This window comes from Micromys minutus (assembly GCF_963924665.1).
Source record: "Micromys minutus genome assembly, chromosome: 25".
Taxonomy (NCBI): domain Eukaryota; kingdom Metazoa; phylum Chordata; class Mammalia; order Rodentia; family Muridae; genus Micromys; species Micromys minutus.
In genome coordinates this window covers 21,396,292-21,424,018 of record NC_137960.1, presented here as the reverse complement: position 1 = coordinate 21,424,018, position 27,727 = coordinate 21,396,292, and the positions used below count along the sequence as shown (strand labels likewise).

At 45.9% G+C, this 27,727-nt stretch overlaps 3 protein-coding genes across 3 annotated transcripts; 2 read left to right on the top strand and 1 right to left on the bottom strand.

Annotated features, from left to right (window-relative positions):
• Nucleotides 1–2,024: 2,024 nt before the first annotated feature.
• LOC308437193 (NHP2-like protein 1) lies at nt 2,025–2,411 on the bottom strand (the record flags this gene model as incomplete). Its single annotated transcript, XM_080938251.1, has 1 exon — nt 2,025–2,411. One exon carries the CDS (start codon nt 2,409–2,411, stop codon nt 2,025–2,027), a length of 387 nt encoding a protein of 128 aa, XP_080794377.1.
• Nucleotides 2,412–5,412: 3,001 nt separating this feature from the next.
• On the top strand, nt 5,413–20,933 carry DNAJC12 (DnaJ heat shock protein family (Hsp40) member C12). Its single transcript, XM_080938171.1, has 5 exons — nt 5,413–5,599; nt 9,779–9,857; nt 11,240–11,379; nt 17,909–18,113; nt 19,014–20,933. The coding sequence occupies exons 1-5, from the start codon at nt 5,522–5,524 to the stop codon at nt 19,106–19,108; spliced, it is 597 nt and encodes a 198-aa protein (XP_080794297.1). The 5' UTR covers nt 5,413–5,521; the 3' UTR covers nt 19,109–20,933.
• A 134-nt stretch (nt 20,934–21,067) lies between these two features.
• Nucleotides 21,068–25,394, top strand: LOC308437102 (uncharacterized protein). The gene is made up of 2 exons (XM_080938170.1): nt 21,068–22,431; nt 23,528–25,394. Exons 1-2 carry the CDS (start codon nt 21,450–21,452, stop codon nt 25,243–25,245), a joined length of 2,700 nt encoding a protein of 899 aa, XP_080794296.1. The 5' UTR covers nt 21,068–21,449; the 3' UTR covers nt 25,246–25,394.
• Nucleotides 25,395–27,727: the final 2,333 nt, after the last annotated feature.

Here is a 27,727-nt window from a genome sequence, read left to right as displayed (position 1 = left end):
ACATACAGGCAAAAACATTTATACGCATAAAATATAAATAAGTCTTTAAAAAGTTGTAGAAGCTAGGTGATGGTGGCCCATGACTTTAATCTCAGCACGAATCTGCTTGCTTCCTACTGGATCTCAGGCTGGAATGGATCAGTAAGATTCTGAGGACTCAGTGGTGGGGGACCAAGTCGAATTCAGACATCTATCACAGAGCGTTGGACGTGGCTCAGCTTGTCACTCACACACACACACACACACACACACACACACACACGCACGCACGCACGCACGCACGCACGCACGCGCGCGCGCGCGCTGAAGTTTGGAAGAATGTTAAAGAGAAGGCGGAGTTGACATCATTTGCACGGAATTTTGGGGCACGCATGGAGGAGACAGGTGGGAGAAAGGTGGATATGAGTGGGCTGTGGACTGGCTAATGTTCGCTCTCAGAACTCCTGGGGATTGTAGCCTCCTGTTTCTAGGTTCAAGGATAAATTTCACGTGAACACCACTTTTTGCCGCGTGTAGTGGCCCACGTCTATGATCCAAGCACTTGAAATGCTGAGACAGGAGGATGGCCTGAAGCTAGAGAGTAGCCCGGGTTAGCCGACTGACGCCGGCCTAGGATGCAGACTACAGACACAAAAAGCTGCAGCAGTTAAGCAGGTACCGGAGTCTTGGAAGCCGGAAGTTATGGCAGTCCCTGTCATTCTTTTATGCAGTAGCGCTATGCCTTATGGGAATTGTAGTCCCAGAGTGAGCCACATTTCTGGGTTGGAGGAATCTGCCCGGTTTTGGACGCCACCTAGAGGTTGGCTGAGAATTTCTGCATCTTAAAATCCAAGAGCTTTTAATTCGTTTGAAAACTTTTATGTGAGTTTTATTTATATTTTGAGATACTGTGGCAAGTGATTTGTTGTTTTGAGGCGGGATCTTCTAGCTCCCGGACGGCCTGGAACTCGATGCAGTCCTCCTGCCTCAGCTTCACAAAATCAAGAATTGTAAGTATGAGCCACAACACCCAGCTTTAGCGTTAGAGTTTATTATTTGTATGTAAAAAGATCTACTTTGGGGCTGGAGTGATGGCTCAGTGGTTAAGAGCACTGACTGCTCTTCTAGAGATCCTGAGTTCAATTCCCAGCAACCACATGGTGGCTCACCACCATCTGTAATGGGATCTGATGCCCTCTTCTGGTATGTCTGAAAAGAGTGACGCTGTACTCCTATGCATAAAATGAATAAATATTTTTTTGTCACTTAAAACGAAATATGAACATATATTTATTAGGATGCTCAACAATGAACATGTCCCACTTTCTTCACGTGAGGGAGAACACACCTGACCCATGTTGTAGGAGGAGCAGGATAAAGGCTCCAGACACAGGTGTCAGAACTGCTCCACAAGAAATCCCCATTCACCGAGGAGAGGGTGTTAACATTGTCTCTGCTGTAAGTTCCAGCCAGATCACCATGACTTCCCCAGAATCTCTTTGAGCTGTTACTGCCTTGGATACAGAAGAATATGTTACACGCAACAAAAACACACAGGACATTAATAAATGGCACCCAGACATAGGCCTAACATCAAATTTCTTCAAATGATAGTGGGGGGTGGAGGACTACTGCTACCCAAAGTTCCTCAGTGGTGGTAACATTTATGGAGACCTTGTATCAAAGGTACAAGGGACCAATGTCACTGTCATCCTATGCTGCACAGTGGAAGAAGTCTGCAGATGAAAGTACAGACTGTCCCCGGCTTAAGTTTCTCCTGGTTCTTTCCACTGTTAATGGTGACATTCTACCTGTCACCTGCCTTAGCTATCATTTCATTTCATTTTTTTTTTAAAGGCTAAAAAATGGTAGAAGAGGATGAGGTGATGGTTAAAAAAAAAACCCTGTTAAGACAAAAATAAAATAAAAATACAAAAACCAGCTGTAATACAATATAATAGAAACTGGCTGAAATAGAACATGCTAACAGACAATATGATACACAAACAGGGTAGGAGTGGGCAGTTAAGGGTAGAGGTCACAGCCTACACCAGGAGCCTTTCAATAGACTGCTGAATGGACCGGATCTGCTGCTTCAGTTGAGAGCCTTCTTTGATGGTAACAGAACAGGCGATGACCGGCCTGGAGACTCCACAAGCCCGTCCTAAAGCCTGCTTGGAGCGCACAAATACATAGGGCACCTTCTTGTCCTCACACAGCACAGGGAGGTGCAGGATGATCTCTAAGGGCTCGGCGTCTGCTGCCATCACAATGAATCCAGAGATGCCTCTGTTGAGGGTTTTGGTGGCTTCACTGGCTCCTTTCCGAAGCTGCTTGTAGTTGCACGGCTGTTGAACAAGGTCCAGCAGCTTCTTGGTGAGGTAGGCATCTGCGAGGGGATAGGCCTTCGGATTCACATCAGCCTCTGTCATGGCTGCGGTGCGCCGGCCTTGCCGAGGCTCAATCACAGCCCACCTCAGACAGACTCGAATTAATATTTTTTTAAAAAGTAAAATAAAGGGGATGAGGGAAGTAAAATAAAAATAAAGTGAAACATATTAAAAAAAAAAACCAAAAAACTACCCTTCAGGGGCACTTGCTAACATACCTGAATTTGATCTTTGGGACCCAGAAGAAGAAGGAGAACGATAAGGAGAAGGAGATGGAGATGGAGGAGGAGAAGGAGGGGGAGAAGAGGAGGGGGAGAGGGGAAGAAGACGAATAACAGAACTTTCACAGGTGGTTCTCTGACCTCCACATTTGCATAGAGCCAGATAAATGATAAAACATAATAAAAAGAATCTATACCCCCAGAAAAAAGTAAGTGCACATGCACATAGCTCTGTAAAAGAGGTGCACAGGGAAGCCAGAGAGTTTTGTGTGTCTTCCTGTATGGATATCCACCATTTATTTCTGACATAGGGTCTCACTTTTTAGCTTGTGCTGGCCTGGTACTCCTTATTTAGATCAGCCTGGCCTTGAACACAGAGACCTACCTGTCTTCTGCTTCCCCGGTGTTAGTGTTAAACTACGGGCCACCTAGCTTCTCGTGGTTTGAGATAGTTTCTCAATGAGAAACTTGGAGTGCACCACTTTGGCTAGGCTGGCCAGTCATCAAGCTCCAAAGATATGCCTGTCCTACACTTCAGTACTGAGGTTGGAGACAGTTAACGCCATGGGCAATGTTGTCACAGATTCTAGAATCACCAGAGAGATATGTCTCTGGGAATGGGGGGTTATCTTAATTATATTAATTGAGGTGGGGAAAACCTATCTGCCTGCTTGTTGTGGGTGCCAACATTTCCCTTGGGTGGACCCCGGGCTGAATAAATGGAGAAGTGCCATTTGTAGGCTGGAGAGATGGCTCAGAGGCTAGGTACACTGACTGCTCTTCCAGAGGACCCAGGTTCGATTCCCAGCACCCATATGGTGGATCACAAATGTCTGTAACTCTAAGATCTGACATGCTCACACAGACATGCAAGCAAAACACGAATGCACGTAAAAATTGAGTGAATTTAAAAGGTTTATTTAAAAGAAAAGAATTTGACAGAGATCCACCTGCCTCTGCCCTTTGAAAGCATGTACCACTATGTCATATATATAATTTATAAAAATTACCTATTATGTGTAGTATAGCATGTATTTATAAGTGTTGCTATAAAAATAAAAAAAGAACCTGCCGTCCTGCAGTCTTACTCTGCGGGAGCCGCTCCAGTGTCCTGAATTCAAATCCCAGCAACCACATGGTGGCTCACAGCCATCTGTAATGGGATCTGATGCCCTCTTCTGGTGTGTCTGAAGATAGTGACATGAAATAAATAAATAAATAAATTTATTTCATACATGAAATAAATAAATCTTAAATAAAAGAAACCAAACAATCTAGTTCACCTTGATCTGAACCATCCTCCTCTGCGGACTACTCCATCTTGAATCTCTCACTTCTCCTTCTCGCGTGAGCTCTTGTCCCCGCCCACTCTCTACTGTCCAATCATGTATCGCTCTGACATCAACCTACATATATATTAACTCTCCTGTACCTTAGGCTGTTCTCAAACCTGGGATAAGATCAGATTATAGGTATGTACCATCATTATACTTGGCTGCTTAATCTGTCTATATTAATTAGTATCGGTTTTAATTGTGTGTAGGTGTGCATGTCTGCATGTGGGCATGTGCACATGAATTCAGGTGTCCTAGGAAGTTGGAGGTGTGGAATCTCCTAGAGCTGGAGTTAAGGAGGTGTCGGGCACTGGAAACTGAACTAAGGCAGCAAGTGCTCCTGACCGCTAGCCACTGATTTCAGAATCTATGACCTCTTCTTAGTCTCCTCTCTCTCCTCTCTCTCTCTCTCTCTCTCTCTCTCTCTCTCTCTCTCTCTCTCTCTCTTCTCTCTCCCCCTCTCCCTCTCCCTCTCCATCTCTCTCTCTCTCTCTCTTTCCCTCTCCCCCTCTCCATCTCTCTCTCTCTCTCTCTCTCTCTCTCTCTCTCTCTCTCTCTCTCTCTCTCTCTCTCTCTCTCCCCCTCTCCCTCTCCCTCCCTCCCTCCCTCTCCCCCTTCTATGGCTGATGGCAGTCAAGTGCTGGCCACTGGATTACATCCACAGCCACCAAAGATTACGAGCTATTTTAGACACTTGGAAAAAGTACCCACTCTTTCTGTTGGACACATCTTAAAAACTTGCTTCGAATTTTCTTCTGTCTCTTAAAAAAATAGGAAAACAAACAAACAAACAAACAAACCAGGACAAAACCATCCAGGCAACAGAGCAACAATAAATAGGGAGTTCGTAAAAACTGACCTCCAATCAGCTGATAGGAAAAAAAATCACCACGTCAAGACTCAAACTACAGTGGTGCACATAGGAACTCATAGAGACTGTGGCAGCACACATAGGACCCTACACATGTTCAAGCCAGATGGAGGCGGGTAGCACAAAACGAACTCAATTTTTTAAATTTTTTTTTTACCTTTTTGCTTCACATTGCATTAACATTTTTACTATGTGTTATGGTTTTCCAGTTAGTGTTTTTATTTTTATAGATTTTGTTTGTGTGTAGCTCTTCCTTGATTTTTCTCTATATTCTTTTATTTTAGTTCCCCCATCCCCCTCTGTTTTCTAAAGAGAGAAGATTTAAAAAAGGGCTAGAAGTTGGGTGGATGAGGAAGAGGGGAGGATGTAGGAGCGGTTGGGATCGGGGAAGCCACAATCACAATATATATTGCATGAAAAAAAATTTCAATGAAAGCAAAAGGGAAAGAGCAAAGCAAAACAAAAGACAACGTCACCGACAAACAACAGAAGCACCACCAACAGAAAACAAGGCAACAGAAAACAAAACAACCCCCAAACTACAGATCCCAGCAGCTCTCGCCTGGGCGAACAGCCAATGAGCGACTGTGTTTGCAAAGGGCTGGGTTGACGTCTGGGTGCTCGCTGGTTTGGAAAGTCCTGTTGAAATGTAAAGAGCTTTGTGGTTGTTCCGGAGCTCACCGTGTCCGCGGCTTCGGAGAGGACTGACGGATTCATCCGCTGTAGATGGACGCGATCCTGAACTACAGGCCGGAGGGCAGCGAGGACTACTACGCCTTACTGGGATGCGACGAGCTCTCCTCGGTAAGCAGGATCGCAGGTTCTCATCAGGTCGCCTTTGACATTAGCCGCATCTCCTGGAACCTCGGACCATTTTAAAGGAGTCTCTGCTCGGAGAAAGTGAAGGATTAAAATAAAATGCTTGCTGGTTCATTTGAGGAAAGGACTCCGAACTTCAGAGTATTAGCTGGGAGGGCGAACACATACAGTTTTTATTTCTTAATAGGTGGGTTGCTACCGACTTGGGGGTCGCATCTCAGATATCCTGCATATCAAGTATTTACACAACAATTCATAAAAGCAGCAAAATTACAGCCATGAACTAACGGAGATAGTTATATGGTTGGGAGTCACCAGAACGTGAGGAATTGTACTGAAGGGTCGCAGCATTAGGAAGGTCGAGAGAAAAAGAGTAAAGGCTGCGATTTAGAATTCAGGAGACGGAGCCACCTGTCTGCATTCTCCTTGTTCAGAAAAAAAATCTCATGGATCTTATAGTACCATTATAACTTCAAATGGTATTAAAATCCATAATAACTTCAAATCACTTAAATCAAGTTAGATGTCGTATCTGACGGGAGATTTTTCTTTCAAAGAAATTAATGCTTTCCTTAGACATCATATAATTGAGACGAATGTGTTATTCTTTTTTTTTTTAAGATTTATTTATTTTATGTATGTGAGTACACTGTAGCTGTCTTCAGACACACCAGAAGAGGGCATCAGATCTCATTACAGATGGTTGTGAACCACCATGTAGTTGCTGGGAATTGAACTCAGGACCTCTGGGAGAGCAGTCAAGTTCTCTTAACTGTTGAGCCATCTCTCCAGCCCGTGTTATTCTTTTAAAGACTTATTTTTGTTTTATGTGCATACGTGAGTGGCTACATGTATGTATGTATGTATGTATGTATGTATGTATGTATGTATGTATGTATATATGTATGTTTGGGTTCTATTTGGCTGCATAGGGATACTTATTCTGTCCTATAGCCTGCGTTACTTTTTTTTTGTTTTGTTTTGTATTTGTTTTTTTTTTTGTTTGTTTGTTTTTGTTTTTTTTGAGACAGAATCTCAGTATGTAGCCCTGGCTGACCTAGAACTCACCATCTCACTATGTAGATCAGGTTGGCCATTAATTCCCAAGCACATCATGCCTCTGTCTCACAGGTGATGGGATTCCATGCCCAGCCACAAGACCATTTTAAAAGACATCTATAGTTATTATTATTTAAAGAAACATCCTATCATATGTACGTTTTAATTTAAAATATATGTTTTATTCATTGAACCTTTGTATGTTGGAATGAACCAGATCTTTGGCACCAAACCAAACCAAAAGAAACCAAACCAAACCAAACCAAACCAAACCAAACCAAACCAAACCAAACCAAACCTTCCAAAACTGTGCTTACTGCGGTCCCTTTTGCATGCAGCAGCTCCTTAGTTCTTACTCTGAATAAAACCTGGCCTTTAAAGGCCTCACTGAGGCTGTGGGAGTCTGTTTCTCTAGATAAGCCATATATTGTGGAGCTAAATTCTTCTCGTTGCAGATTTTCTTCTTAGACAAGATTTTAGAATTAGAATTCTGGGTCAAAGACTAGAAATAGAGGCTTTTTACATATATATATATGATATATAATATACATATATTTAATATATTTAACATATAAATATGTACAATATATTTAATATATTTTACACATATATGCACACATATATGCATTATATATTTCACAGACATATAATTATATATTTCATATATAATGTATATTTTATACACATTCTATATGCCTGCAAATATATATTATACGTATACTTTAATTCACTGTTAGAAATGAGCACCTGCTTAACTGAGATTCAGGGGAGCATCGGTGTTCGTGCCTTTGAACCTCCCTTCACCTTCTGGAGGGTTTGGTTTATTTGACTGTGAGTAAAATTAAACATGATTTCTGTTTACCACCGGCATTGTAGGCAGCTGTGCAGACAGATTACTAGATATTAGATCAGGAAGGGAGGGCTTAGTGGATCTTGACGTAAGGGCTTTGGCTGTCCACAGACTGTGTTCAGCACTGGGCATGCGGGATGCAGATGTCAGGAGAGAGATAGGCTATGCTGAAAACAAACTAACCACCTTTGGTGCTTTATTCAGGGTCAGCCCTGCAGAAGGTCTGTGTCTAATCCCATGACGGTAAAATAGTATTGAAATTTAAATTAAAAAAAAATTATTAATTTGGCAGGACTCAAGCAATAAAAAGCAGGAAGTAGCAGTGACATGTTAGCACTGTTGGGGAGTTAGAGTTTGGTGCCATAGACTGATACCATAATGTTGACAAATATTGTCACGTGTCTGAGTGTATATATGTATGCATGAATGCTGCATCCTGCAGGGGTCAGAGGGCAGTTGTGGGAATTGGTTCTTTCCTCTGCCATATGGGTCTAGGGCATTGATTTCAGTTCATTGAGCTTGGTACCAACTGCCTTTATCCACTGAGCTAGCTCACCGACCCCAGAATGCTTGCTTTCCTCCTCCCCCCTCTCTCTGATTCCTTCTTTCTTTCCTCCTCCTCCTCCTCCTTTTATTTATTTACTTAGTTGAGACAGGGTCTTTCTAAATAGCCCCGGCTGTCTCGGACCTCATTAGGTAGCCTGCCTCTGCCTTCCTAGTGCTGAGCTCAAAGGCACGCGCCACCACGCTTGGCCCCACAATGTTTTCTAGTGTGAGGTGAATCAAAAACAAAACCCAGAACAGCCACCACAACAAAATCCCAACCATCTTTGACAGATAGGTATAATTTTATGCATTTGCATCATTTAACATTCCCAGACCATAGACATAAATATGGGCAAAATATATCTCAAAGGAGTAAAAAGGATAAAAAAAAATCTGTATTTTCTATTCTGTATTATTAGGAATTTTATTCAAAGAGGGTCTGGGGGTACCTATAAAATGTTAACATTTACAAATGCTTACTTAGGGGCACAGAGGAGTTGGCTCAGTGGTTAAGAGCTCTGGTTGTTCTTGTAGAGAGTGACAGTTTGGTTCCCAGCACCGACACTGTGCCTCATCAGCATGTGTAACTCCGGTGTCTGGGAATCCAGTGCCCTCTTCTAACCTCCCCGTGCAACAGGCACACACATCGTGCCCAGACCATGCCTGCAAACATCCACACACATACATAAGGACACATCTTTAAAAATGTTCATTCGCTGGGCTTGGTGGCACGTGCCTTTAATCCCAGCACTCACAGGCGGAGGCAGGCTGATCGCTGTGAGTCTGAAGCCAGTTTGGTCTACATAATGAATCCCAGGCCAGCCAGGGCTACACGGTGTGACCCAGTCACATATGCACACAAATACGTATTATGCTTTTTTTTTAAAAAAAGATTTATTTATTTATTTTATGTGGGTACATTGTTGCTCACATAAAGAGCAAGAAGAAGGTATCGGATCCTGTTACCGATGGTTGTGAGCCACCATGTGGTTGCTGGGATTTGAACTCAGGACCTTTGGTAGAGCAGTCAGTGCTCTTAACCACTGAGCCACCTCTCCAGCCACAAATACATATTATGCTTTTGGCCTGAACTCCTTATTTAGCCAAGGATGACCTTGAACCTCTGGTCCTCCCCTTTCTGCCTCAGAGCACTGGAATTGTTGGCATGGTTACCATGCACTTGAAGATATATGGTTTCTCATGAAGTACATCTGTGCACAGGTGTGTGTAAAGCCCAGTTGGTATTTCCTTCACTTGCCCTTCACCTTATTTTTTGAGACCGTCTCAGCTCACCAAATTTAACTAACTGGTTGGCCAGTGAGCTCCACATTCTCATGTCCGCACCCCCTCCTCTGGGATCGCAGGGTTGGGGCTCCCGGCCTGGCTTTTACATGTGTGCGAGGCATTGAACGCGAGTCCTCTTCAGGCTTACACGTGACTACTGTAGTGGTTCTCATCCTGCAGGTTCAAGACTCCCTTGGGGGTCGAATGACCCTTCACAGGGGTCACCTAAGATCTTCAGAAAACGTATTTACACTATGATTAACAACAGTAGAAAAATTATAGTTATAAAATAGCAGAAAGATAATTCATTATTGGGGTCAGCACAACATGAGGAACCGTATTAGGCAGGCAGCATTAGGAGGGTTGAGAACCAATGGACTAAGCCATTTCCTCTGTCTATCCTCTTTATTTGAAATTTGTTTTAGGTTGAGCAAATCTTGGCGGAATTTAAGGTCAGAGCTCTGGAATGTCACCCTGACAAGCATCCGGAAAACTCCAAAGCCGGTAAGAATCTATTGAAGGCTGTATGAACAACATACAGGCCTGTTGTATGACAAAACTTTTCCTGGGACAAGCTACACTGCTACACACACATCTATTCACCCTCAGAAAAGGAGCCTAGGGAACACCCATGTACTCACACACCCAAGTCCAACTTGGTAAACTATGAGTTTTGTCAGGGTAACTTATGGGAGTATAGGTGAGGGGTTAGTTATAGAAGCAAAAAAGACTCAAAGACAGTTGTATCGCCAAAGCCCATCCCTCTCCCATCCTCCCTTCCCCCTCCCCTTGCTTCCATGAAGATGCTCCCACTCCCAACCACCCACTTCCACCTACTCCCACCTCAGTATCTTGAGCATTCCCCTACTCTGGGAAAATGAGCCTTCACTGGACCAAAGGACATTGATGCCAGACAGTGCCATCCTCTGCTACTTATGCAACTGGAGCCATGGGTCTCTCCATGTGTGCTCACTGGTTAGTGTTTTAGTCCCTGGGAATTGTGGAGGGTTCGGTTGGTTGATAATGTTGTTCTTCACATAGAGTAAATCATTATTATTATTTTTTCTTAAGAATTACTTACTTTTGTATGGGAATACACTGGCACTGTCTTCAGACACACCAGAAGAGGGCATCAAATCTCTTTGTACAGATGGTTGTGGGTCACCATGTGGTTGCTGGGAATTGAACTCAGGACCTCTGGAGGAACAGTCAGTGCTCTTAACCACTGAGCCATCTCTCCAGACCATGTGCAAGTGCTCTTAACTGCTGAACCAGGCCATCAAGGACTGGTTTTGCTATTGGAAGGCTGCAGGGGAGAGGACTGTGAGAGGTCTTTTCTAGTAACAGCATATCTTTGTGTGTGCATTATGATGTACTGTCTCAACTGGTAGTTCATTTTTACCAGCCAATGAAGTATTAACATAACAATATATTAATTTGTAACCGACAGTTGTCTTTGTAAGAATTCTCTATTTTCTTTTTATTTATTGTTCCCCCCCATCTCTCTCTCTCTCTCTCTCTCTCTCTCTCTCTCTCTCTCTCTCTCTCTCTCTCACACACACACACACACACACACACGTGCCCCAGGGCATGTGTAGAACTCAGAGGGCAGCTTGCAGGAGCCAGGCATCACCTTTCATTATGTGTGTTCAGGAGATCAAACTCAGGGCGCAAAGGCAAAGACCCTTACTCTCCAATTTCTCTCACCAGTTCTGACATGCCTTTATGATATAACCTTACAAACAAGGACACTAAAACCTGACTAGAGAGACCAGCCCAAAGTCTCACAGTATATGGGCAAGTCAAGATTCTGACAAGATCCGTTGGATGGTTTTGCAGTTTAACTCACCGAGAGAGCAGTGTTCATCTCTCGTCTTGTTTTCCAGTGGAGACTTTTCAGAGACTGCAGAAGGCAAAGGAGGTTCTGTGCAACGCAGAGAGTCGAGCCCGCTATGACCATTGGCGGAGGAGCCAGATGTCAATGCCTTTCGAGCAGTGGGAAGCGTTGGCCGACTCGGTGAAAACTGTGAGTTTCTCTCTGGAGATGCTGGGGTTTTGGAGGCTAGGCTGCTCAGGGCTGAGACTCACCATGTAGCCTGAAGAATCAGTAAGCCGCAGGAGGGAAAGGACCAAGGAATTAGTAAGTCATTGCTTTCACAACCCTGTGAGGAGAAAGTCAGCAAAGAGACCAGCAGAGCGCATGTTTAGAAGGAGCCACGGTGCTTGGTTTAGCATATTACACTTTCTGCTGCCATGTTTACCTTATTCTAAGATTCCTCAGAACTGTGCTCATCAGACTGCTCATGTACCTGAATTTTGGACTGCTGAAAATTCTTTATATCTATATATCTATCCCCATCATCTCTACATCTATTAGGTTTCTCACAACAAGGTCTGGCTGTCCAGAAACTAGCTCCGTAGACCAGGCTGGCCCCCACAGAGATCCACCTGCATTTGCCTCCCGAGTGCTGGGATTAAAGGCGTAGTCACGACCGACCAGCTTAAGACGCAATTTTGTTTGTGTACATGTCTGCGTTTTTGTCTCTGTGTATGTTCCCAAGAAGAGCACGCTGGATCTGTGGCGCTGGGGTTGCAGGTGGTTGTGAGCTGCCATGTGGGTACTGGGAACCAAACCCGGTCCTCTGCAAGAGCATGAAGCACCCTATCTCTGAGTCATCTCTTCAGCCCTGCCTTTATGTTTTCTTGTTATTTGAGCTTATTTACTTAATAAGGCTTGGGCATCCGTAACGAGACAGGACACAGTTATTCCTGTCGTGTAGGGTGGTAAAGGGTTACATTACTTCTAAATGCCATTAAAAACTTACATACCGGGGCTGCCTGGTTGAGATCACTGGCTGCTCTTCTAGAGGACCCAAGTTTACTTTGCAGTACTCACCTGGCAGCTAGTAACTGTGTATAAATCCATTTCCAGGGGCTTTGACACCCTCTTATGGCATCTGTGGGCATCAGGTACTTGGTGCTATTCTAAAGATGGGAGTTTGGTTCCTAAAACCCATGCTGGGTGGCTCACAACTGCCTAGAGCTGCAGTTCAGGGGGTCTAATGCCGTCTTCTGTCTTATTTGGGCACACACACATGTGACATTCTTCCCACGGGCAAACATACCTACACATAAATAAAAATCTCTCTTTTTTTTTTTTCAAGTCAGGATTTCTTTGTGTAATAGTCCTGGCTGCACTAGACTAGCTTTGTAGATCAGGATGGCCTCATACTCATAGAGATCCTCCTGCCTCTGCCTACCAAGTGCTGGGATTGAAGGTGTGCTCTACCATGTCCGGCCTATAAAAATAGTTCCTTAAAAAATAGTACATAGCTTTACAGAGTCAGAAATGATATTCTTTTCCCTTTCTTTCTTTCTTTCTTTCTCTCTCTCTCTCTCTCTCTCTCTCTCTCTCTCTCTCTCTCTTTCTTTCTGCATGTGAATTCGTATGTACATCCACAGTGTGTGGGTCCATAAGGTGTGTCTGTATGTGTGTGTGTGTGTTTTTTTTGTTTTTTTTTTGCATGAGCTCATGTGTGTAGAGGTCAGAGGTTGACACTGAGTGTCTTCCTTTATTGCTCTTTGGCTTATATATTGAGGCAGGATCTCTTCCTTGAGCCCAGAGCTTGGCTGTTTGGGTAGTCTAGGTGGCCAGCTTGCTCTGGGGAATCATCTTTCTCTGCCAGCTGAGTGCTGGGGTTACAGACAGGTCATCATAGCACCCCAATACTTATTATGGTGCTAGGGATTTGAACTCAGATCCTCAAGCAAGCACTTTCTCCACTGAGGCATAACTCCAGTCTTTGCCTTTCCAAAATTCCTTGACACTGGCTTAGTGAACATTGTTCTACAAAGACAATGCAAATGTATCTCCAGACTCCTAAATATGATACATTGTAACTACTGCTGAATTAGTTATCGTGGTTTCCAGTGCCTTCTGATTGATAGCTTTTTGCTTTCTGGTGACCTACTCAATGGTCATTTAATTTTTAAAAAATATTTATTTATTTATTACATATACAGTATTCTGCTTGAATGTATGCCAAAGAGGGCATCAGATCCCATTACAGATAGTTATGAGCCACCATGTGGTTGCTGGGAATTGAACTCAGAACCTCTGGAAGAGCAGTCAGTGCTCTTAACCCCTGAGCCATCTCTCCAGCCCCAGTCATTTATTTTTATTAACCACTAATACCAAGTTAGCTACAGATTTTTCAAAAATTCCTGCCCAAGTCTCCGCTTCTATCTGTATTACCATTGCATTTTATTTACTGTCACTTTCCTGACTCCAACCACAGCACTTCCATTTTGGGTTTAGCCCAACTATGCACTATCTGAGCCCTTACAATAATGGTCATTTAGCCTTACCGCGTCATTTATCTTGTCACCAAAGCCGAAGCAGTACGAAATTTGGTTCCAGATTGATTTTCATTAGGGATACAAAAATTCTGAGCTGTATAATATCTGATCTTTAATCAGCAGTGGGGTGGTGGAGAGATGGCTCAGTGGTTAAGAGCACTCTTGCCTGAGACTGGCATTTGGTCCCCAGGTTAGAAATTTTATAATCACTCAGTTCTGCTCTGAGGGATTGAGCCAAACCCCCCTCTTCTGGACACTGGGTATCTGCGTATCTGTACATTTCTTTAGACACATCTGCATACACATAATTAAAAGAAATCTTAAGTCAGTAGTGATTTCTGTTTTTTTCAAGTCTTTTATGTCTGGGAATCATTAACAGTTATGATTCAGCATCCGTCAGATGGGTGACCGGCCTTCTGTGGTCACGGTTGTTAGGGTTTGGGATTAGCTGTATCGCATAAACCATTCTGAAAATAAAAGGTACAAGTTTAGGATCTGAAAAGAAAACTTTCCTGTTCATTTGGTTTGCGCATTCACGTAGTGTGAAATCATTGTACAACATTTTTCTCTCACACCACCAATCTTGTGGCTCTGACTCTTTTTTTTTTTTTTTTAAAGATTTATTTATTATTATTTATATAAGTACACTGTAGCTGTCTTCTGACCCTTCTACCTCCACCTTTGCAGGGCCCTACCAACAGAGCTATGTCTTTGAGCCGCCTCACCCCAACTTTTGTTGAGACATGGACTCATATAACACAACCATGACCTTAAAAATTGTTTTTAGATTTATTTATTTTATTGTTTGATGTCTACACGTGTTTTACCTGCATGTATGTGTGTACTAGGTATGTACCTGGTACTTACATATGGGACCAGAAGAGAGTGTCGGGCCCCCTGGAACTGGAGGTACGGATGGTTGGGAGCTACCACGTGGGTGTTGGAATTCAACCCATGTCCTCAGCAAGAGCAACAATTGATCTTCACTGCGGAGGCAACACTCGAACCCCATAATCTGGTCTTGAACTTGCTGTGTCGTTCAAGATGGCCTTGAACTTCTTGTAGTAAAAATTAATTGGGGGAATTTCTGCCCCACCTTTGATCATTCAGTCCCTGAATACAAGACCTTTGTATTCATAAGAAGCCATACTGTGTTAGAGATAGATGGACACCAGCCCTCTGTGCTGTTTTGTCTGTGTCTCTGTTAATAACTCTGTTGAATAACTGAGTTCTACCTGGGCTGCTCTTACTCTTACCAGCCCTCATGGCCATGTTCTCAAGACTCCTACCCCATGGTGTCTCCTTGATTCACCTCTCTGCTCTTCTCTCCTTGTGGCCTGAGAACTGAAGCCCCGCCCACCTCTCTTCTGCCCAGCTATAGGCTGTCAGCATCTTTATTCAACCAATAGTTAAAAATTAAGGAGCAAGGTTTCATAGCATCACTTGGTGTATGTGAGGATATCCTTGTCCCTGGGGGCAACCAGACTTTGGGGCTGGTATTTAGCATTACAATACATAGCAACAGAGCAAACCTCAACATTTGATTCTCCTGCCTCCACCTCTAAGTATCGGGATTACAGGCCTGCACCAAGAGGCTTAACAAAGACCTTTTTTAGTGCAGAGAATCCAGGCTTTCTCTCTAGTCCCAAAGTACAGGCCAGGAAGGCTAGAAGTCTGCTGGAAAATGGGTCTGGTTAAATCACAGTCAAAACTATCAGAAAACAGCCTCATAAAATTGTCCCATTACTGTCAATTTTTATAACTTACATACATTAAAAAAAATAACTTAGCTGTTTGATAAGAATCAGCTGTATTGGGGAGGGAGTTGGGGAGTCATCCCGTTACCCCACATAAACCTATTTGCCTATTGATTGTTTCTGAGTTCCTGGACAGGGATGTATCTTTGAGAGGAGTCCAGCTGGCCGCAGGCTATCTGCAGAAGCTCCCTACTATGCCCAGGTGGCCACTCTTTTTCTAGCCAGATGGGAAAGAGTGAGAACTTCAATACATGCTTTTGAAAAGACAGTCTGCCCTGTTTGGATATTATCCCAGAGCAAGCAGGTCAGAGATCAACCACCCAGGCAAGTAAAAATGTACCCATGGTGAGTCAGGATAAAAATAACTAATTTGGGGGGCTGGAGAAATGGCTCAGCGGTTAAGAGCACTGTCTGCTCTTCCAGAGAACCCAGGTTCAATTCCTAGCAACCACATGTTGTCTTATAATTGTCTGACTCCAGTTCCAGGGCATCCGAACTCTCCTTGGGCACCAGACACACATAGTGGTATACAGACTAAACACACAGAGACAGTACCCATGCGCATAAAATAATAATTTGGAAAAAGAAAAGCCAATTTTTGCTTGTTACCTAGCTGAGCTGTGGCTCATGTGAGCCAGTTGTTTTGGTTTCCCCTTTCCAATGTTCAGTGGCATGTAGATGAAAGAAAAACATTTGCTAGTGTTGGCTGAGATTTAGAACGTAAGATAATTATTTCCCAAGGGGGGGTGTTAAGGAAAGCTGGTAAGCAAGTTTGTTGTGGAAAATACCAGGAGCCCAACTTCACAGACACGAGCATTCATGGTCTTTGCCCTGTGGTATTTGCTGACTCTGCCTCATGCTTGTCCATGTGTTTCTCTCCTCTTCCCCTCTTAGTTCCTGTCTCCAGCCCAACACTGAATATTTCTACTGATGATCATTTTTTTAAAAAATTTTTTAGAGGCAGGGCCTCATGTCTATACTAGTCTGGCTTCAAATTCAATATGTATTCAAGGATAAATGACCTTGAACTTAAAAAAAAATTATTTTATGCATGTGAGCACACTGTCACTGTCTTCAGACACACCAGAAGAGGACATCAGATCCCATTACAGATGGTTGTGAGCCTCCATGTGGTTGCCGGGATTTGAACTCAGGAGCTCTGGAAGAACAGTCAGTGCTCTTAACCACTGAGCCATCTCTCCATCCCCTATGTACAGGTTTCTTGGTGGCCTTTTGATGTTTGCTTGCTTTTCTTTTCCCCAGTACCGAGGACTGAACCCAGGGCCTTGTTGCCTGGCTCTGCATTCTTCCACGGAGCCACACCCTAGCTCAAATAATTACCTGGGTTTTATTTTCAGTTTTTTGATTAAAAAATCTTTTATATTTGTTTAATTTATTGGTGTGCATGTCTCTCTCTCTGTGTGTGTATGTGTGTGTATGTGTGTGCATATGTGTACTGTGTGTGTGGTGGGTATGTGTTTGTAAGTGTGTGTGTGTACATGTCTATGTATGTGTGTATGTGTGTGTGGGATGTGTTTGTATGTGGTGTGTATGTATGTGTATCTATGTGTATGCTTGTGTGTGGTATATGTATGTGTGTGGGTTATGTTTGTATGTGTGTTTGTGTGTATGTGTCTATTTGTGTATGGGTGTACATGTGTGTCTGCTGTGGCAGAGGACAACCTGCAGGAGTCAGTTATTTTCTTCTACTTGTGTGTCCTAAGTCTTGAACTCAGGTTGTCAGACTTAGCAACAAGCTCCTTTACCCAATAATCCATTTCGCTGGCCCTAAATTGTGACTTTTATAGTTTCCAGTTTCAGTTCTCTAAGCTCAGATTTTTTTTTTTTTTTTTTTTTGAGACAACAGTTTCTCTATAGCCCTAGCTAGGCTGGACTATGTAGACCAGGGTAGCCATGAAATCAGAAAATCAGAGATTCATCTGCTCCTGCCTCCTGAGTGTCTTTGAGTGCTACCGGGCCTAGCTTTTTTTTTTTTTTTTTAACTCTTGAATTTCTCCTTTCGTGGTTCATGACAGAACCCGAGATCTCTCAGCTAGGCAAGCTCTCTGCAACTGAACCATCCCCAGCTCTTCAGGAGGAAGATGATCTTCCTCTCTTTTCCCTGTTTCTATTCCCTACATCTACATAATGACAGAGTATCATAAAAACCATCCCCATACAACTAGACAAAAGCTCAGCAGCTCCAGACTAACCTGGACTATACGACAGGGATGTGTGGTGGGGAACTGGGGCTGGTGAGATGCCTCAGTGGGTAAAGATGCCAGTGAGACCTGATTCCTTAAGTTTGATCCCTGAACTCTCTTGGTGGAAGCAGAATGGGCTCCCGAAAGATGTCTCCCCCAGCACCCCAGATGGACCCCTCAATAAATAACCACATATAAGAAACAAATGATGTTTATATGTCTCGTCTTAATGTAGTCAATGCATTGGGCTGTCAGAGGTAAGAAAGACTTGATGCTGGAAGGAAGTGACCAGACTTACGCCAACATCGTCCAAAACAAGGAACGCAGCGAGCAAGGAGAAACCAAGAAAGGGGACCCGGACTCAACCCCAGAGAAAATGATGCCAAAGGTTTCTGTGTCCCCAGAGGAGGGCCTCTCGCCACAAACCCCAGACTCTCCAGGTAAGTTATGTCACCTAGCTCTTCACAAGAGACAACTGGAGATGTCAAAGACCGTGGGGTTGTATTATAGCTGTCCTAAACTTGTCCCAGTAGGTACCGTCAAGTCGACATGAGAGTTGGTTTAGCATCTTGAAAAAAGAGTATATTTTAGACAGGTCTCACTACCTATGTAAAGCAGACTTACTTGGAGCTCTGAGATCTGCCTGTCTCTGCCTCCCAAGTCCTGGGATAAAAGGTGTGTGCGGGCCAGCTGGCTTAGATAACTTCTTAAAGAAGGGACAGGAAGTACGAGGGCGGTAAGGAATGAACCTGGGAGGAGCTAAGGAGAGGAGTGGAGGGGGGAGTATGCTCTAGATATTCTGTACGGACATTCTTAAAGATTTAGTAAAAGTATTATAAAAAATTGCCCAGTTTGAAAGAGGATAATTATTAAGCATGAGAAGCTCTCATACACATGAATTGTAATTTCTGTTCATAAGAATTCCACAGTATTGCTAATGTAAGTGCTGTTTCTATAAAATATGAATAATTTGCAGGGTGTGGTGGCCCATGACTTTAATCTCAGTACTCAAGGAGTGTGAGGCAGGCAGATCTCTTTGAGTTCCAGGCTAGCCCAGTTTACATAGTGAGTTCCAGGCTAGCCCAGTTTACATAGTGAGTTCCAGGCTAGCCCAGTTTACATAGTGAGTTCCAGGCTAGCCCAGTTTACATAGTGAGTTCCAGGCTAGCCCAATTTACATAGTGAGTTCCAGGTCAGTCAGGACTACATGAAAAAAAGAATTCATCCTGGAGACTCACTCCCATGGTTGTAGTAGAGTCTTCTCCCCAAGCTGTTTTATTATGGTAGTTTGACTCTTCTACCTCTGATTTGAAGTGTTTCTCTTCTTCCCTCTTCTAAAGGTCTCTCAGACTCCAACTGTGGCCACCTTTGTTTCCGCTGGTCTGGTGACGCTCCCTCAGAACTCCTGAGGAAGTTCAGGAACTATGAAATCTGAGGTGTTGTTGCTCTGTGAGGGAGGGAGGGAGGGGCCTGTCTGTGCTGCCGACACGAATCTCTGTTCATATCTTTAAAACACCGAGTTTGCCAAGCCCTCCAACCTCGACCCCATTCTTACAGTGTGCTTTGTGTTACTTCGTGCTGGGGATCGAACTCAGGACCTCCTGCTCACTCTGTGTCATTGATTCTTACCTCCCACCCCTCAACATGTTGTTTAGGTGAGAAAAATTGTAAGTTGTAGTCTATTTCAATATTTGAGTCAACCAAGTCTCTTAGATACAGTTGTTTCTAAGGGTACACTCAGATGCCATGTAGTTTATATTCTGTGTTTTTCCTGTTAATGTTATTTGGAGATTATCTGTTAAAAATCATTCTCTGTTGGTGTCCTGTGATCCCTAGATGGGCTAGACACACAAAAATGTCTTCTGGATTTTGGTTTAAAATGAAATGTTGGGCTGGAGAGATGGCTCAGTGGTTAAAAGCACCAACTGTTCTTTCAGAGGTCTTGAGTTCAAATTCCAGCAACCACATGGTGGTTCACAACCATCTGTAATGGGATCTGATGCCCTCTTCTGGTGTGTGTCTGAAGACAACTACAGTGTACTTATATATAATAAATAAATAAATCTTAAAAAACCCAACAAAATGTAGACTTACTTGTATGAATTTCATAGAGTGAAATAAATAATTTCCCCAAAGTTTATATATGCATTTAGTATTCATTCACTCATTCATTTATGTGGTTTTTTTTTTTTTTTTTGGGATGGAGTCTACATGCAGCCACATAGCACAGGCTAGTCACAAGCCCCTCTATATAGTTATCCTCAAACTCTAGCACAGGTTGGCCCTAAGCCTCTCTATGATGCTCTTCTCGAACTCTTAATCCTCCTGCCTCTTTCTTTGTTTCCTATGGACTGGAAAGATGGCTCAGCAGGAAAGAGTACTTGCTGACAGCTTGAGTTCTAGCCCCAGGGTCACATGGTGGAAAGACCAACTCCTAAAGGTTGTCCTCTGACCTCCAAACGTCGGCATGGCACGAACACACCCACTCCCAAAATAAACAGATAGCTAGATGCATGTAGTTTGGCGAATACGTTTCCTAGATAGATGTGGTGACACACACCTGTAATCCCAGCTGTTGGGACATAGAAGCAATGGACCAGAGGTACAAGGCCAGCTGTGGTTTTATAACCACTGGTCAGCACAGGCCACAGGTGACCCCAATTCGAAGAAGCCAAACTAAAGCCAAAAGAAAGCCGCAAAGTGCTTTCTTTTATGAAATGCCAGGGCAGACAGGATCATTCTGCTCTAGCTGCCGTAACGAAACGCCTCTGGTGGCTCAAGTGTGCCTTGTAGTTTGCGAAGCTCAAAGTCCAATTCATGGTGAAGAAAACCCACCAGTTTCTGCTGAACAGCAGTAACGCCATTTTGCAAGGCCTGCCAGGCACGCATACAAGAGAAACTAAGAGTTCCGGGCAAGGTCAGTTTGAGATAAACTAGTCACAACTAAGACAAACAGGATATCTGTGGTCAGCCATCTGGCAAAAAAAATAGGGAACTAAGACAGCCTGACCTCAAGATAATACACTCAGTGGAAAATTCCGAGAACAGGGTGGGTTGGCCCCTGTTTGAACCTGTCCTCATTTAAATGCACCAATGAGAACCCTGTAACCATGCTTCCCGCTTCTGTAACCACGCTTACCGCTCTCTAGCCCTATAAAAACCCACCGCCCCGACCTGTGGGCGCGCCAGTCCTCCGAGTGACTAGGACGCCCCAGGTACCTGTGTATCTGAATAAAACCTCTTGCTGCTTGCATCCGAAACTTGGTCTCGTTGATCCTTGGGAGGGTCTCCTCTGAGTGATAGACTTCCACGCTCGGGGGTCTTTCATTTGGGGGCTCGTCCGGGATCGGAGACCCCTACCCAGGGACCACCGACCCACGTCGGGAGGTAAGCCGGCCGGCCAGAGTTTTGTCCGTTTTGTTACATTGTGTTTGTCCTGTAATTTGCGCTTGCGTCCGAATTAGTTGGCCATTCTGTTCTGGCGGACCCGAGGAGGAGCCGACGGGCTCAGACTCCCGACCGCAGCCCTGGGAGACGTCTCAGAGGCATCTGGGGTCCGTTTTGTGACCCGCCCGACTCAGACCCGTGTAGGGTTATTTGGAGCGGCCCCTCTATCTGAGGGGTACGTTGTTTTGGAGAAAGGGGGGAAACCCTCTCCGCCGACTCCGTCTGAACTTTTGCTTTCGGTTCTACGCCGAAGCCGCGCCGCGAAAATTTGTGTTTTAAGTCTTGTCTTGTGTGTAGTGTTATTACTTGTGTTTGAGACTTCGTCCACCATGGGACAAACTGTCATAACACCGTTGAGTCTCACTTTACAGCATTGGAAGGAGGTCCGGACCGCCGCCCAAAACCTTTCCGTGGAAGTCCACAAGGGAAAGTGGACCGCCCTCTGCCAGGGACATTGGCCTCAGTATAATGTGGGGTGGCCGCGGGACGGGACCTTCGATCTTTCCATCATCGCCAAACTAAAAGCATTGATTTTTCACCCAGGTCCCCATGGCCACCCTGATCAGGTCGCCTACATCGCTACCTGGGAAAAACTGGCATGTGACCCCCCGCCATGGGTCAAGCCATTTGTCCCCCCAAAACCTCCCCTTCCGTCGGCTCCCGCTCTACCTTCTCCTCTACAGCCCACACGGGTGGAAACCCCTCCCCTGTCTGCCTTGTACCCTGCCCTTACTGACCCTCCTAAGCCAAAACCTCAGCCTCGGGTTCTCCCTCCGGACGAGACGCCCCTCGTCGATCTCCTTACAGAGGAAGAACCTCCCCCTTATCAAGGGCCCTCGGCTCCTCACACTCCCCCTGCCGAGCCCGATTCAACCAACGAGGCAGGCCACCCTCAGGCGCCGTCACCAGTAGCTGGCCGCTTGAGAAACAGGCGGGAGCCGATACCCCAGGCTGAGGCCCCTTCCTCCTCCGGAGCCTTCCCACTTCGCCTGGGAGGAAACGGCCGAATGCAGTATTGGCCGTTCTCGGCTTCTGATCTTTATAACTGGAAAAATAATAACCCTTCCTTTTCTGAGGATCCCTCCAGGCTTTCTGCCTTAATTGAGTCTGTCCTAGCAACCCACCAGCCCACTTGGGATGACTGCCAACAACTCCTGCAGACCCTGTTGACCTCCGAGGAGCGCCAGCGAGTCCTCCTGGAGGCGCGGAAAGAAGTCCGGGGAACAGACGGCCGCGTTACTACCCTCCCCAATGAAATTGATGCCGCCTTTCCCCTGGGTCGCCCCAATTGGGACTTTGAAACCCAAGAAGGTAGGAATCACCTAGCCCTCTACCGCCAGTTGCTCATAGCGGGTCTCCAGCGGGCTTCGAGACGCCCTACCAATTTGGCACAAGTGAAACAAGTATTGCAGGGGCCTGAGGAGACCCCCTCGGCATTTTTAGAGAGACTTAAGGAAGCTTATCGGAGGTACACTCCCTACGACCCAGAAGACCCAGGACAGGAGACTAGCCTGCTGATGTCTTTCATTTGGCAGTCAGCACCGGACATCAGACGCAAGCTAGAGCGTTTAGAGGGTCTAAGAGAGAGTACTCTCCGAGATCTACTGAAAGAGGCAGAGAAGATTTTTAATAAGAGAGAGACTCCAGAGGAGAGGGAAGAAAGGATCAAAAAGGAAGTAGATGAGAGAGAGAGAGAGAGAGACCGTAAGAGACATAGAGAGATGAGTAGGTTGTTGGCCACCGTAGTGTCAGGACAGAGACAGGACAGACAGGTGAGGGAGCGAAGGGGGCCCCCAGTGGACCGGGACCAGTGTGCCTACTGCAAGGAAAAAGGCCACTGGCTAAGAGATTGCCCAAAGCGGCCTCGCGGGCCTCGCAGGCCCAAACCACCGATCTCCCTCTTGACTCTTGAAGATTAGGAAAGTCAGGGTCAGGAGCCCCCCCCTGAACCCCGGATAACTCTTGATGTGGGGGGGCAACCCGTCACCTTCCTGGTGGACACCGGGGCTCAGCATTCTGTTCTTACCCAAGACCCGGGACCATTGAGTGACAAATCTGCCTGGGTCCAGGGGGCCACCGGAGGGAAAAGATACTGGTGGACTACCAACCGTAAAGTCCACCTGGCCACGGGAAAGGTGAGTCATTCCTTCCTCCATTGTCCTGACCAAAGATGCCAGGAAACTGACTCTGGGACAGCCCCTGACTATACGGGCACCACATGCCGTAGAAGCCTTGATCAAACAACCACCGGATCGATGGCTTTCTAATGCCCGGATGACTCACTATCAGGCCCTGCTCCTAGATGCAGAACGGGTCCAATTCGGGCCCGTGGTAGCCCTAAACCCCGCAACCCTGCTTCCGTTACCAGAGGCTACCGAAAAACATGACTGTCTTGAGATCCTTGCAGAAGCCCATGGGACCAGGCCTGATCTCACGGACCAGCCTCTGCCCGATGCCGACTTCACCTGGTACACGGATGGAAGCAGTTATATCAAGGATGGAGAGCGCAAAGCTGGGGCAGCAGTGACCTCCGAGGTCGACGTGATTTGGGCAGAGGCTCTGCCTGCAGGGACCTCCGCTCAACGCGCTGAGTTGATCGCCCTCACCCAGGCCCTTCGGATGGCAGAAGGTAAGAAACTCAACGTCTATACCGATAGCCGGTATGCCTTTGCTACTGCCCATATTCATGGAGAAATCTACCGAAGAAGAGGACTATTAACCTCAGAGGGAAAAGAGATTAAAAATAAGACTGAGATCTTAGCTTTGCTCAAAGCCTTGTTCCTCCCGCTAAAACTCAGTATCATGCATTGTTCTGGGCACCAAAAGGGGGAGACGCCCCAAGCCCGGGGCAATCGCCGGGCTGATGAGGCAGCCAGGCAAGCAGCCCTGGAAACTCCTGCAGCCATCCTTCCGGTGATGCAGTCTAACAGACCATTAAAATACTCAAGAGAGGATCAAAAACTCCTAACTCAGATGGGGGCATCCTATGACTCCGCTACCAAAAACTGGATTTGGAAGGGTAAGACTGTCATGCCGATGGCATACACCCGCGAAGTGCTGGACTGTTTACATAAATTGACCCATCTCAGTCCGCGAAAGATAAAGATCCTGCTAGATCGAGAGGAGCACGACAAGTACTTGCTGGAGAGAGACTCCATCCTACAGGACGTCACAGACAAATGTAAGGCTTGTGCCCAAGTCAATGCAGGGAAAACACCACTCAGCAAAGGAGTGCGGGTCAGAGGGCACCGCCCAGGGACACACTGGGAAATAGACTTTACCGAGGTTAGACCAGGCCTATATGGATACAAGTATTTACTGGTCTTTGTGGACACCTTCTCTGGATGGGTCGAGGCTTTCCCGACCAAGCTTGAGACAGCCAAAGTGGTGACCAAGAAGCTGCTTGAAGAAATCTTCCCCAGATATGGGATGCCACAGGTACTGGGGACTGATAACGGGCCTGCCTTCGTCTCCCAGGTAAGTCAGTTGGTGGCCAAATTGCTGGGGATTGATTGGAAACTTCATTGTGCCTATAGACCCCAGAGTTCAGGGCAGGTAGAGAGAATGAATAGAACCATTAAGGAGACTTTAACCAAATTGACGCTTGCAACTGGCTCTAGAGATTGGGTGCTCCTACTGCCCCTAGCTTTATACCGAGCCCGGAACACTCCAGGAGCCCACGGGCTCACTCCCTTTGAAATAATGTACGGGGCACCACCCCCGTTCACAAACTTCTTTAACTCCGACATTTCAAGTTCCACTAATAGTCCCTCTCTCCAAGCTCACTTACAGGCTCTCCAGATTGTACAGCACGAAGTCTGGAGACCTCTAGCGGCGGCCTACAGGGAGCAGCTGGACCAACCAGTGGTACCCCACCAATTCCAGATCGGAGACTCCGTTTGGGTACGCAGACATCAAACTAAGAATCTAGAACCACGCTGGAAGGGCCCTTACACCGTACTGCTGACCACCCCAACAGCCCTAAAGGTAGACGGGATTGCAGCCTGGGTCCACGCCTCCCACGCCAAGCCGGCACATCTAGACACGGAAACCAGCCCTGGGACATGGAGAGCCCAGCGCACTCAAAATCCCCTAAAGATAAGACTCACCCGTGGGCCCTCTTAGCCCTTATCCTTGTTTGGAAGGCAGAAACCGTAGGGGCGAGTAGCCCGCACCAGATATACAACATTACTTGGATTATTACCAATTTAGACACCGGGGGCATGCTTACTCTGGCCTCGGGGAACCATGCCCTTAACTCCTGGTGGCCCAACCTTCAATTCGATCTCTGCATATTGGCCACCGGGAGTTGGGAAAGCACCCAAAAGGTTAAGGGAGATTCATACCCAGAGTGCAGGCACTCCGACTGGTATGCCTGCCCAGGACATAAACGTAGAACTTGGAAATGTGGGGGGCCAGAAAGCTTCTACTGTGGGTCCTGGGGCTGTGAAACCTATACTCGAGGGTATTGGAGCACCCAAGGGGGGGATCTGGTCAAGTTCACGGCTCCAGACAAAGGAGACTCCAAGATCAATCTGACTTTCACGGAATCAGGTAAAAAGCACACCGGATGGTCAGTGGGGGCCCGCTGGGGAATCAGGCTCTATACTCCTGGGAAAACAAACCCAGGTATCCTGATCGCCCTCCAGCAAGTGGTTCGACCCATCCAAAACTCCCGGCCGATCGGGCCAAACTCTGTACTCTCGGATCAGAAACCCCCATCCCGACCTGTACTACCTCCGGCGGCGCCACTACCCCGGGGAACCCCAAAGACCCTTCTTAACTCAACAGAGGGCCCGGTTAGTACACAGACTCTTAGCCATCATCACTCCCCCCTTACCAGCTTTCCAGGAACTGGGGACAGACTGCTTAACCTAGTCCAAGGTGCCTTCTTAGCCCTCAATTTAACCGATCCAACTAAGACCCGGGAATGCTGGCTATGCTTGGTCTCAAGACCCCCCTACTATGAGGGAGTGGCTATACAAGGGAACTATACTAACTGTTCCAGTACTTCCTCGGCCTGTTCAGATACCCCGCAGCACAAGCTCACACTATCTGAGGTAACTGGACAAGGACTTTGTATAGGTAGTGTCCCTGATACCCATCGGGCTATTTGCAACTCCTCCACTCCCATAAGCAAAGGAGATTATTATCTGGCCGCACCCAGCGGAACTTATTGGGCATGCAATACAGGTCTAACCCCCTGTGTGTCCGCTAATGTGCTTGATGAAAACTCCGACTTCTGTGTGTTAATAGAACTATGGCCAAGGGTCACTTACCACCTCCCAGAATTCCTCTACGAACACTTTGAGGGACTGGTCAGGCTAAAGAGAGAACCGGTCTCTCTCTCCTTGGCCCTGTTACTAGGAGGGCTGACAGTCGGAGGCATAGCAGCGGGAGTTGGAACTGGGGCTACAGCTCTAGCAGCCACCAACCAGTTTAAGCAGTTGCAACTTGCTATGCACACCGACATTAAAGCCTTAGAAGAATCTGTCAGTGCACTTGAAAAGTCTCTCACATCCCTCTCTGAGGTGGTCCTGCAAAATAGAAGAGGTCTAGACATTTTGTTCCTACAAGAAGGGGGATTATGTGCAGCCCTAAAAGAAGAATGCTGTTTCTATGCTGACCATACTGGGATTGTGAGGGACAGCATGGCAAAACTTAGGGAAAGATTAAAGCAAAGGCAGAAGTACTTTGAATCTGAACAAAGTTGGTTTGAAGGCATTTTTAACAGGTCCCCTTGGTTCACAACCCTTATTTCCTCTATAATGGGACCACTGATCATATTGCTACTAATCCTCCTTTTTGGACCTTGCATCCTTAACAGATTGGTGCAGTTTATGAGAGACAGGCTCTCGGTAATACAGGCCCTGGTCCTAACCCAGCAATACCACAAACTCCAACAATATGATTTAGATACTATAGAATCCACCCCTTGAATAAAAGATTTTATTCAGTATACAGACAGAGGGGGGAATGAAGAAAACCCACCAGTTTCTGCTGAACAGCAGTAACGCCATTTTGCAAGGCCTGCCAGGCACGCATACAAGAGAAACTAAGAGTTCCGGGCAAGGTCAGTTTGAGATAAACTAGTCACAACTAAGACAAACAGGATATCTGTGGTCAGCCATCTGGCAAAAAAAATAGGGAACTAAGACAGCCTGACCTCAAGATAATACACTCAGTGGAAAATTCCGAGAACAGGGTGGGTTGGCCCCTGTTTGAACCTGTCCTCATTTAAATGCACCAATGAGAACCCTGTAACCATGCTTCCCGCTTCTGTAACCACGCTTACCGCTCTCTAGCCCTATAAAAACCCACCGCCCCGACCTGTGGGCGCGCCAGTCCTCCGAGTGACTAGGACGCCCCAGGTACCTGTGTATCTGAATAAAACCTCTTGCTGCTTGCATCCGAAACTTGGTCTCGTTGATCCTTGGGAGGGTCTCCTCTGAGTGATAGACTTCCACGCTCGGGGGTCTTTCAATGGGATTATCAGCGCATTTCTGAGGCCACCTGGTCTTGCAGGTGGCCTCTTTCTTGGCTGCACATCATATGACTCCTTGTCCCTGTTTACTGGAGTTCCTGGTATCTGCCTCTTCATAGGAAG

Bases quoted from the DNA above. Each gene is read 5' to 3' on its own strand.
- DNAJC12 (XM_080938171.1), top strand. From the start codon at position 5,522: ATGGACGCGATCCTGAACTACAGGCCGGAGGGCAGCGAGGACTACTAC. The intron at 9,858-11,239 runs GTAAGAATCTAT...CTTGTTTTCCAG, and splicing joins TCCGGAAAACTCCAAAGCCG to TGGAGACTTTTCAGAGACTG. The intron at 18,114-19,013 runs GTAAGTTATGTC...CCTCTTCTAAAG, and splicing joins ACAAACCCCAGACTCTCCAG to GTCTCTCAGACTCCAACTGT.
- LOC308437102 (XM_080938170.1), top strand. From the start codon at position 21,450: ATGGGACAAACTGTCATAACACCGTTGAGTCTCACTTTACAGCATTGG. The intron at 22,432-23,527 runs GTAGGAATCACC...AGATCCTTGCAG, and splicing joins GGACTTTGAAACCCAAGAAG to AAGCCCATGGGACCAGGCCT.